The sequence below is a fragment of the Hylaeus volcanicus genome, chromosome 5 (genome assembly GCF_026283585.1).
Source record: "Hylaeus volcanicus isolate JK05 chromosome 5, UHH_iyHylVolc1.0_haploid, whole genome shotgun sequence".
NCBI classification, from domain to species: Eukaryota; Metazoa; Arthropoda; class Insecta; order Hymenoptera; family Colletidae; genus Hylaeus; species Hylaeus volcanicus.
This window is the reverse complement of record NC_071980.1, coordinates 9,861,019-9,873,536: the sequence shown is the minus strand read 5'-3', so window position 1 is coordinate 9,873,536 and position 12,518 is coordinate 9,861,019. Positions and strand designations below refer to the sequence as shown.

General features: G+C 43.1%; 1 protein-coding gene across 3 annotated transcripts in view; it reads right to left on the bottom strand.

Annotated features, from left to right (window-relative positions):
* Positions 1-12,518, bottom strand: part of LOC128877564 (potassium voltage-gated channel protein Shab) — a 51,633-nt gene that overhangs the window by 33,695 nt on the left and 5,420 nt on the right. For all 3 annotated transcript variants that reach the window (XM_054124968.1, XM_054124969.1, XM_054124970.1), the window contains exons 2-3: positions 8,045-8,891; positions 826-1,124 (exon numbers count right to left, since the gene is read on the bottom strand). In XM_054124968.1, the coding sequence (XP_053980943.1) occupies positions 826-1,124; positions 8,045-8,891 (1,146 nt within the window). The remainder of the gene's footprint in view (positions 1-825; positions 1,125-8,044; positions 8,892-12,518) is intronic.

Genomic DNA, 12,518 nt, shown 5'->3' with positions numbered 1-12,518 from the left:
GTTTGCACTCGAGGCCTTTTTTCTGGTATCTGCCATGAATTCTAAGCTATCTAGATTTAAGAATAGGATCACCTTTATCCTCACCGACAATTATTTTACCGACACTTGGAGCTCCAAAGAAATGAAACCTAAAGAAACATTAGGTATTGTAGATTTGCTGCGTGAAACCTAATGGTAGCTGAGAGTCACCTCTCGAGTGCAAAAGGTTATCAAGTTCCTCTAAAGACGGCCAAAAATTGCTTCCATAAATTACACTAATTTCTGTCTCCTGAGATATTTCTAAGATATTCTGTCCCCGACCCCTATATTTCAAATACATTCTTAAACGATCGCGTAATCTAACAACTTATTATTTCGAAGTCGAGCCCTCTCGATAAGCCTGTAGTTACACCTCGCCTCGCGATTGCTCGACATCAGCTCCGAGCTAGCAGCTCCGAGAAGTCACGCGTCTCTTAGAGAGGATTCACCGTGCATAGCGTACGCGTAAAACAGCGAATGGAAGCCGTCACGCTTCCCGTGGAGCAACTTCGGACAGGACTAGGCGAAAGCAGAGTCGGACGAGATCCTGGGCCCCTCGACCGACTCGAGACCGATACGTTCTCGAAGGAAACAAGAGAAACGTATCGGAGAAAATCAGGGTGATCGAGGCCCCGGGGTTTCGGCCAGCTCTGGGTCAAAGGATCATCAGATGCCCGCGGATACCTAGTTCTCCAGGCGCGTACACATAAACGAATACATCGAGAAGTACGTAATCGATATTATTCGCATATCGATATCTTTTTTTTTCTTTTTTTTTTGTTAGAGATCGTCACGGCAGGGACTTACGCTAGGTGTGGTATTGCCTTGGTTCACGTGCTGGGCCGGCACGTCGTCGTGAAAGTAATCGTCGTTTTGGGTTCCAGGGACGCTCTGCGCAAAGTCCAATAGACGACGGTTCGGGCTATCCGGGGTGTTCGGTAGGTCGTTAGGCAAATTTGGGAAGCAGGACGAGGCGCTGCGACGATGTCGTGAGAGACTGTAATGCTCATAGTTACGATAACAGCCTGGCCCGGTCTGGGCGGGACCGCGTCCGCACGCGGACTCTCCCTCGGTGCTGTTACCATCCACGCCGGACATATTGTGACCTGGAAACAGGTTCCGCGTCCGTTCTGTCTTTCACGATGCCCGTCGGTTTTATCAACCGTGACGCAAGCGATCCGCGACGAATCGTTCGCGACGAGCAGTTCGCGACGAGTAGTTCGCGACGATCGGGAGCACGTGTGTACCGATTGGAGGCATGCATCGATTTATATCGAGGCGATCAGCGGTGTAGATTCGCTGGTATCGGTAACAAGTAAAATGGGAGTAGAAGTGGCTCGGTTCGGTCCGGCGTGGTAGGCTGGATAGTTAGGCGGGGACATGCAGCAGGACGGGAGGTGGCGGCGGCAAAATTGTAAAAATTAATTCTGTGCCTCTGTATCGAATGATAATCGGACTACGGATGTTTGCGCGAATTCGGACTTTCGTTGGCACGGAAATAGAAGAATTTCAACCGATTCGTATCGTTGGTGTTTTGCCAGATAGAAATCGAATTCGAAGAAAATATTGGCGACGCGAACGAACCTTCCGCTTTTCCGTGCGATTAGAATGGATTGGGGAGGAAAACCCCTTCGGCGAGTAACGCTTGTAGGGAAAATTCTAGAATTATTTTTTCACGACTTGCGTATATACCTTAATGAAAAACAAAGCGTGATTAGTCCTTTTTTTTTTTTTATTAAATACTAGCACTGTGAGATTCCTCTTCGTTTTTCACTGAAATATGTATTAGGTTGTCCGAAAAGTTTCTTTCGTTTTATTAATAAGTAATACATACACAATATTTTATGTCTAATGTTACATTATTGAATTGTGCACGATTCATTTTGCTCCATTACTGCTACAACTTCAACATCTAGGAAATTAGATTATCTATTTATATAAACACTACCGTACAAAATAATTGAGTGTACATTACGAAAGAAACTTTTGGGACAACCTAATATTTAACGCGTTCACGCCGGCGTTGGTAGTTCTGTGTCTAGCCATGGGGGCGGCGCGGTGGTACACGTCTTATGATTGACACGCGAACGTGAGTCACCGGTGGTACACGCCGCACGACGGGACATACAGTCAATGTTAATAAGTATTCATACAGGAATCAATTAATAATAATACCAATAATAATAATGTTGAATTTCGCGGCTAATTAGCGCGTCAGCATATGCATATGCATATGCATATTCAGATGCCGGGCATCTTGTCCGCGCGTTTTTTGTTTGTGCCTGCTGTTTTCCGTTTTTACTGCTTTCACGGTGTATATTCTCCATGTGTTCAAATATAACTATCTTACCGTGTCTTAACGATTATTATTAACGTCTTTAACCCTACAATCCTCGTGCTGAGGTGTAAAAGTCCAACAAATAATAATACTAATAATAATAATACCAATAAAATTTCATACGTTTATTTTAATAATAAATGTTTAATGTTAACCTCTTACTTCTTATTAAATTGTTTGGTGTACGAATACTTCTTACACTGACCATAAGTGTAGCCAGCGTGAACGTGTTAAATTGCGAAAGAAAATTCTTGAATTTACCTACAACTGCGCGTACCCCCATAATTATTTTCTGGGGCTCACTGGGCCCTTTCCAGCTCGGGTACCTCGGGATCGCCAAACCCGTACTGTAGTTACATTTGCGATCAAACGTAGCTACAGCCCCTGAGGGTCTATTACGTGTACTATTACGCGTGTTATTTTATTTACCGAGAGACTGTAAGTTAATCACTGTCAATATCGCGGAAATCGAATTTTTTAAGGGTCCGTCCTTTCAGTCGAGAGGTTTCGAATACTTTCTACTTTCTAGATGCGCGTAGGAACACTCAGAAATTCCAAGTTGATCGCTAATAACCTGTATCGTTGATGCGACCTTAAACAAATTAAATATGAAAACAAAAAAATCCAATTGGGTGTGGAATTCCCGCTTATCTACCACCACCACGCCGGACAATAGCAAAACAAATTTGCCGTCCACGTTGTCGTTCGTTTCCTCGGCGTTAAACGATAAGTTTATCAACCGTGACGCAGGTTCGATCGCGTACGATTGAATCGTGCTGAGTGTGATGAAGGGGTCACTTGAAAATCGTCGAAACAGTTTTCGTTACCAGTTATTATCTCGTATTAATAATATTACGTACACACAATTTTAACTAATCGAATATCTTTGTAATTACGACAATTAAACCGAACGAATTTATAAGCTTGTTTGTATTGTCAAGTTTCTAATTTATCACGAATTCTTTTTTTCCATTTAATCTCGGAATGGAATTCGTAATATTTCTAATCGTTAATAAAACTTTTATACTCGGTGTACGTCACGATCGTCAAAAATTCGATCGAGACGTCGTCGATTATTCGAAAAGTTGTTTCGATGATTTGCAAGTGACGGGTGAGCAATGGGGTGTCGATGGACGTATAACGAATCTGAAAGACCTCGTGACTCGTGACTGAGGTCCGGCGTGGTAGGCTGCGTTCGTTAGCTGCGCGAGGACAGTAGCGGAAGCGAGAACACCGATAACTGGTTACCATCCACGTCGGACATATCGTGATTTTGGAATGGTGCGGTTAGCTGCTTGCCATCGACCTTGATATAGAACGGGTGCTGTTTGATCAGGGCCGTGCGGTCGTTCCAAGTATGAAGGTGTGGGTGATCGTTAGTCGAAAAGTTAGACTTCGGTCTGTCCGGCGTGGTAGGTTGTTCGTTAGTGTAGACCGAAGAAGCAGCAGGAAGACGAGGCACCGCAACGACGCCACGAGGGACCGTATAACGTTCATAGCTAGGATAACAGCCTGACCTGGTCTGGGCAGGACTGCGTCCGTACACGGATTCCCCCTCCTTGCTGTTACCATCCACGCCGGACATATCGTGACCTGAAAACAGGCTCGGTGTCCATTGTGTCCTTTTCCTCGTTTTCTATAGTTTTCTTCGTAATGCCACCAATTCATCAACCGTGACGCAGGATCAGTGGAGAGTCACTCGAACAAACGGGTCGTGATCTCGTGAAGTAACGTTGCGAAAGCGAAATACTCGACGACGACGTTCGTTCCTGTCGCGTTAGGAACGTAAAGGTGAGGTCCCATCTATGTGATGCTCGTGCTCGAGCAATAAATTGTCCGTGCTCGCCGGATTTTGTTCGAAAACACGTTCCTACTAGCGAGCAAAAGGTCGCTAAATGCGACGACGAACGGTTGGAAGTAGTTGGAACCACTTGAAAAGGTCGATTTTTACGAGCGTTTGGATCTCGGCCCATGGTCTAGGTTCGCGAGCATGGGAACTATTCCACGCGAGTCTGGATCGAACGCTCAAAAAAATCGACCCTTTCGAGTGGTTCGAAGCGAGAGCCCCAATACTTGTTTTCACCGAGACCGTAGACGCCTATCTGGGTTCGCTCAAGGGTCTGGGGTCAAACGGGCGATCGACTCATCAGTTTTTGATCAAATCGAATTCTTTATTCTTCATCGTGTCAACGTGACGCGATTCCATTGGATTCTTGGTGTTCTCCCGATTAAAATGATATCTCACGTCGCGTAAGTCGGACTATTTTTAACGAAATAACTTTTCAATTATGCAATCAGATTTTGCATATAATTTCGTTAAAAATAATCCGATTTACGCGATGTGAGATATCATTTTGATCGTAGAAGCATCGGGAATCGATTGAAGTTACTTCCGCAAAGTTCCGATAAAAATTGTCGAGGTTGGTATTTTCAATTCTTTATGACATTCCCTTGTCGGCCGCCCGTTGCGATGATGGTGCGTGGCCTTTTTCGGGATTCCGTGCTCGTTTAGGTGTTCGCCGCTCGTTGTGATAGCTCGCCTGGGTCCATCAGACCTTCCTGCGCGAAGAGTTGACGCTTTCAAGCGGACGTTGCTCGTGCTCGCCGCCCGAACTTACATACATGGGACCTCACGCTTAGGAACGTAAAGGTGTAAATGGAGTTTCTACTGTACGGTAGACACGCGTTACGATTTTTTCCCAAACAGAATATCCTATCTTCGAAGAGAGATACAGTAAAATCTCGATTATTCCGATACGACTAATTAATCAACCGAAGCATCGCGTCTCTCTGGTAATTCGAGTAAAGGATGTTCTACCGTGGGTTAACCGTAACGAGAACAACGATAAGTTTGCTCTTGTTTCCGTCGGGACTCGTGTACTTATGAATGCCGTGCAGTTGCATTAATGAGAAAGTCGATTACAGCGAAGCGAATAGAGTGTGCTTTGTATGTGTAGTCACGCATTGCATCGCCTCCCTGCGCCAGAACTGATAAATTTATCGTTCTTGCGTCAGAGTTGATAAATTGTTAACGTTGATTATGGAAATCGTCCAATCTCCAGCGATGCGTGAAAGTTAAATATTATACCTGGAAACTTCTAATCGTCTAACGATAACGCGCTCGATAGTCTCGTTTGTTTTTCGAATTGCACACGAAAGAAAGCATGGAACGCTCGGGAGATGGTGTCCAGAGGGAGATAACTGCACTGTTGAAAATTTTCTGTTAAATTCAACGGAAGTATCCACTGAATGCGACCATTGTTGGTGCGGCATTCGATTGTATAGGTTCTTTTATGTGCGTTCGAAGAAGAGACGAGAAGACGAGGCGTGCCGTTGTAATATAATTGTCCTAGATGTTAAAGTAGTTGTTCCGTGGATGTATTTAATTGAGTATTTTAACGAAACTTTGCTCAATCGTTCTTTGATTAAATATGAATCATACGAGTGATTCGTTATGTCGATTTTAATTTATCATTCCAGGTTTTATGAAAAACGATGTATCGTTTATCAATAACGATTTCGAAATGCGGTCGGCGAAATGACCGATGGTCTCTTTCTGTATTTTGAGATGAGTGAACTTGGTGTAATGTTAGAAGTTATTGAAAACAAAGACTGATCGACGCACGATTAAATAATAAAATGTTTTTCTTTTATGTTTATATATCTAAGTATGTAATAAGTGATAAACAATAGATAGGACAATTCTGAAAATGTGCTATCATTTCGCCGACCCTATTTGATATATTTAGTTGATAATTTTAAAAACCAGTAACAGAAGTTTTATTTTCTTTGTAAATATTATATTACTATCAAGTGCTTATATAGCATTCGTTAAATCCAGAGAATTCTGGTTGTATCCGCGAGAACTTGACGATAGCAGTAAGGCTGTCCTTTTAGAAAAGTTTCGACTAATACTTTTGGACCGCGACTATCTCGAAACAACTACCTTAAGGAAAGATGTATTGTCCGTTGCTCAGGAGTCGGCGAGGCAGCTCAATTGGCCGAGACAAAAGCTACCACGTGACGAAGGCCGTGAACAAGATAGAGCGAGAGAGACAACGAACGAGCCGGGTCGCTATGTTCAGGTATCGGAACACGACTAAGGAGAAGCACAGGTAACTCACCCTGGGATTTCGATGTCAATTTTTTTGGTTATTCTGGAGATGAAAAAAAAGAGACACATGTCTTGGCGTTTTATTGAATAGGTCTTCAAGCCTTTCAGAGTAATGAATTTGTGAAAATTGAAATCTCTTTTTCCAATTAAAAAAATTCACATTCACATTCCGATGTCTGTTTACTCTTCTCCCTCTACTACTAATCGTTTAAAAAACTAGAAATTTAAGATACCGTTGATATTATTTCCAAATGAAATTTTTAATTTAAGCTTTATATTATTATTTCAAATATTACTACTTGACTTAAAAGTCCCTTGAAATTAATCCCGCATTAATGTTTATAACGCGATAATATAATTTCTATTTCGAAAATTTACATACCGCACATACTATATAAAGTAACATCAAAGTAAAAAAAGAAAAATAAATTTCAATTTTCAGAAATTTATTACTCCGAAACTAAGGCCTATTCAATGAAACGTCGAGACACGTATCTCTTTTTTTTCACCTGTAGAATAACCAGAAAAATTTGCCATCGAAATCCCGGGGTGAGTTACCAGGTTGAGTTACCAGGTTGAGTTACCGCCCCCTTGTGAGTTTGCAGTGTGACTGCTCGAAAAGAAAGGCGGTACATTGGGGAGGTTTAGGGGGACCAATCGTAATCCTCTGTCCCCTCGGTTCCCTCTAGTTCGGCGGACCCTCGCCAACTCCCGAGCAAAGAGTTAACCCTTCGCACTCGAGGCCTTCTTTTCTGGTATCTATCAGCAACTCGGGATGCTTTCTCGGCACTATTGTCTTAGCATTCTATTGTCACGAATGCTAAGCTTAGATTAACTTCGAAAATGAGATCTTTAATTTGAGATTTGAGAATCGGGTCACCTTTCGGTTCCAAAGAAATGAAACCTAAAGGAAACCTAGCGGTGACTGAGAGTCAGCTCGTCGAGTGCAAAGGGTTAAGGGTGCGCAGGAACCAGAGTCAAACTCCGAGTTGACTTCATCGACAGTTGTGGAAAAAGTAGGAAACTCCGGGACAGGGACAAAGAGGGCGATAGAACAATTGCAGGAGAGAGGAGGACAGGGCGATTAAGCTAGCATGATTTTTTTCCAGGATATTGAAGCAAAGAAGCAATATTTTCTAATAATTCTGGTTTTAATATATTCGTTACACTTTGGCGGATGCGACTCCAAGGCCTGATTTTGCAATTTCGACCTTAAAACTTTATAAACAATAAACTGTATAAACAGTACGTTTGCTATCTTCATTTTACTGTTTATAAAGTTTTAAGGCCAAAATTGCAAAATCAGGCCTTTGGCATCCGCCAAAGTGTAACGTATATATTAAAACCAGAATTATTAGAAAATATTGCTTCTTTGCTTCGATATCCTGGAAAAAAATCATGCTAGCTTAATCGCCCTGTCCTCCTCTCTCCTGCAATTGTTCTATCGCCCTCTTCGTCCCTGTCCCGGAGTTTCCTACTTTTTCCACAACTGTCGATGAAGTCAACTCGGAGTTTGGCTCTGGCTTCTGCGCACCCTTAATATCCGTGTACCGTCCCCGTGGTCCGTCGCTTACCGGTGTCGACGATGACATCGATGAGGTCCATGCTCTTGGCAAAGGCGTCCCTCAGATTGATGTGATGAAAGGACACGATGCTGCCCTCCCTTTTGGCCCTCTCTAGAGCCTCCCGCCTCTTTAGGGCCTTCTCCCGTCTCATCTGATTCTTGTAGAACTCAGCGAAGTTGTTAACGATAATGGGAATGGGCAACGCGATTACCAGGACACCACATATACAACACACACTGCCGATCACCTTGCCGAGCGGGGTCGTGGGGTAGATGTCGCCGTATCCGACGGTGGTCATCGTGATGCCCGCCCACCAGAAGGTTTCTGGAATGCTTACGAATTTGGTCCCGGGCTCCTCCTTCTCGGCGAAATAGGCGAGGCTCGAGAATATGAGGACGCCCATCGCCAGGAAGAGCATCAGCAGTCCCAGCTCCTTGTACGAATTACGTAGCGTGAAGCCGAGGCTCTGGAGCCCGGTAGAGTGGCGAGCCAGCTTCAAGATCCTCAGGATTCGCATAATACGAAAGATTTGCACTACCCTGCGCACGTCCTGGAACTGGTCGGTAGCGTTCTTGTTCGTCTCGAGCAGGAACAGAGACACGTAATACGGCAGTATCGCGAACAGATCGATCACGTTTAGACCGCCTTTGAAGAACTTCCATTTGTCCGGCGAGGCACTGAACCTAAGCATGTACTCGAGGGTGAACCACGTGATGCACACAGCCTCCACCATAGCGAGCTGCGGATTGTCTTGAAAGTTCCCCTTCTCATCATTCACTTGCATACTAGGAATGGTGTTGAGAGTTAGTGCGATCGTCGAAAGCACAATAAAGAGTATTGATATCACAGCTATCACCTGGAAAAGCGACGGGTACAACCGGTCAAACGGAGTCATCGCTCTCGTTCGGGCAAAACAAAAAGACTCCGTCTCCATCTACCTTTGTTAATACTCTATCATCCTGTCTCTCATCCTCTCTCATACCTACCGCAGGACGTGCACCCTCTACAACTTCGAACGCGTCGAGATACCGTTCGAAACCATCCGGACACTCGCTTCCGTTCTATGAAACGTAGTTTAACTTTGTACGAAATGGATTTAGAAGGCTAAAGACTGGATAAGTACAAGATGGCTATTCCCTTGATACTCGACGAGTACTGTAATATGATCCTAACCGATTGATACACTTCTGACGACTGCTTTCTTTCCTCGAATCTTTTTCTCTTTCACCCTTTGTCCCTTCCTACGTTCGACTCGAGCCAAATGTAAACACAGAACGGAAACCTCGACTGGATAACTGCAACGTTTGGGTTCCGATTTCTTTCCAGGACTTTTCTTTTATCCAGTCTTTACTGTAGAATTAATTCTTTATGTACAAATTATACAACGCAGAAACAAAATTCCTGCCCAGAAATACGAGATCTAATGAAACGGTTTCGATACTTAAAAGAATCTCGAGTTCCACTTTGTTTCGTCTCTATGGAGAACGAGTACAGGGTGTTGTTCGAAAGGCATCAAGTATCTGCGAACTGTCGATGGTTTCGAGCGGTATTGTAAATCGTTATCGAGACCTATCGAATATCAAACTTCGATTCGTAGCGAGTCGCGAACAAGATCACCCTTTAACGATACAGGGAAATCAACATTCCTACTTTCTCGCGTTGAGTCGATTTTCACCGATGCCGTTCTTTCGTCTAACGCTAAAACGACCGACTAAAGAATTATTATTTCGCCTTGGAATCTACCAACTCGAATAGGAAAATGCAAGTGCCTATTTACGAAGATTGCGATGGTATTCTCTGGCCTAGCGATGCGTATCAAATTTTTTTTTGCATTTTCTTAAAGTGTGGACCCTTTGAAAACATATATCTGCCAAAGGATTTCACCGAATTCGAAAAACTAGCAAAAGTTGGAAAATGCGAGTGGCTGTTTTCTAAAAGTATATCAGTTCGAGGTTGTGTTATCTACCCTTAACGCCGAAACAACTAACTAAAAACTTATCGACGTCATCCACGTATTGGTGCTATTCGTTGAAGAAGTAAAAATAATTGATTCCAAAAGGTCAAGCGTCGAAGAAAACAAATTCGAATCTAATTTTTGAATTTCGACGAAGTTACAACGATAAGTACTGTTTCCCAAAATCTATAAACAAAATTTAATCGCGGCAGAAATTTTCTCGAATATTAATCCGAGTGTCAAGGCGTTCATTCGGTAAATCTGAAGATATTGTAATACGAAATTTGCTTGCGATATCTTTTTATATTATCGCGTACTGCGTGCGTTTCGTAGTTCCTCGCACAAATTTCTTCTCATCCGATTATTAAAATCCTAATATGATTAATCGACGAATAAATGGTGAAACCATACGAATCTCCAAAAAATTCCTTCGCGTTCACTTCGACTCTCTTCGATCACGGATTAGAAAATGGCGAACCGAGCCGACCCAGAATTTCCCCGCGCTTTAAACAAGCAACAACGGCTACGACAAAAGAGTAAAACACGTGAAGCTCTCACTGCACGAAAGCGTTGAAAAATATGTATAAAAATGATACATCAAATACGTACAACATACCTTGTACCACTGACAAAATAGAAGGAAAGCGAAAACAGTCTTTATATTACTTTTTACACGTACGAAAAAATGTACAACATGAAGCAAGCAACAATTTGCGTACGTAAAGAAGCTCGTACCTCGACGGTGTTACCCCTCGTGCGTACGCATACAATAAACCAACGACAACGACGCATATACGCTACGGGATACGATTAAAAAATCCGGCTCGCAGCAGAGGACTGTTCAAATGTCATTTTTAACGACCAACGACGCCGACACGGTGTAAAAAATCCGTTCGACGGAAAATGGAACTCTCTCGACCGAACGTGAAAAGAATCGGCTCGGAAAAGTTCGTGAAACCCCAAAAACGAGGCGTGATACCACGAAACAACGGGAACCACGTGGAAAATCGAAAGCAAAAGGGCACGATCGGGACTCGTAAAACGTTCTGAGGCATTTCCCGCGAGACTAAACACCGGCCCTAAGCCCAGTGAACAGGCTCGCCGAAAACTGCCCCAGAATCGTATAGATACAACAGAGTATTCTATCAAGGAGTATCTCTCGTCGTTTGAAGGCAGTCTGCCCGACGTCGCTCGACTTATATACAAATTATTGTACATTGTTCGGCAAGCGTATTAGCACATTTTCCATTAGTCCCTTCAAAACCCCGCTCCCTTTATCTCCGTCACGTTCGATTTCATCTGAGAGTGTCCCGTTTACCCAAAGTTACTCCCTCGGTTCGTGTACCCCCAGCAACGCCATTGCAACCGCTACAAAGCGAAATCAATTCGTCGCTTCGAGGAAAGTTAGCGAAAAATGTCGGGCGGTATTCGTACGAGCAAGAAACGAAACAGGCGCTCGCTTACCATAATTATACTGCGTTCGTAACAAAAATGCGGACACTCGAAAGCGAAGCTTGTGCTCGGAAGCGAAGTTTTCATTTAATTGAAACGTTCGTTGAAAAAGAAAGGGGATCTTTTCGTTCGGCAGCATTGATATAAATTTAGTGCTGTTCGAGGCCTGAATTGTTTCGCGTTGATTTATTAGTCGGCTGTTGTTCAAATTAAAACGTTCTCTGTCTTTATTTAACAACAAACTTTGCTCGACTTGTACCGAATCGATTGGCTTCCAAGCGTGTTCGTATCGAATGCAAATCGTCGAAAGCAAACGGCGAAGAAGAAAAGGATAGGAGGAACATCCGCGCTTTTACTTTTCGAGTGTATTCGCGCTTGTGCAGGATAACGAAACTCATTGCGAAAAAAAGCTATGTGGCGCGATTTATATATCGTCGAATCGATTGGATACTAAGGGAAGAAGAAGGTGGTGAATTTCGGAGTGAATGACGAAGCAAATGACGTTCGTCGCAGATACAGCGAGATCGTTGCCAGGTGTTTAAGAAAACTAATGCGCGTCAACGACAAGCCATCAAGTACACTCTTACGCAATTCGGTAAATATCACACGGTGCCATATTTAGTCATAGCTTTCACTTATTCTCGCAATCGTGCCCGGGAAAAGTATTTTGTCGATTCGACGAGCGGTTTCGTTGGAAATATTTTTTCAAGTGTAATCAAACTGTGATTACACTTGATCAAAACCCATTTGATGGAGATACGAGCCATTTCGTGGGTGTTCTTATCTTACGACCTCGCAGATGGGCAGATATGGGCAAAAGAGATGGGTTAACTACATAAGTGAACAAGCAAAGATGCATGTACGAATGAATAGTTCATAAATGAACTGGCAAAGATGCATGTACAAATGAACAAGCAAGGATCCATGTACAAATGAATATTTCATAAATGAACAAACAAAGATGCATGTACAAATGAATACTTCATAAGTGAACAAACAAAGATGCATGTACAAATGAATATTTCATAAATGAACAGACAAAGATGCATGTACAAATGAATATTTCATAAATGAACA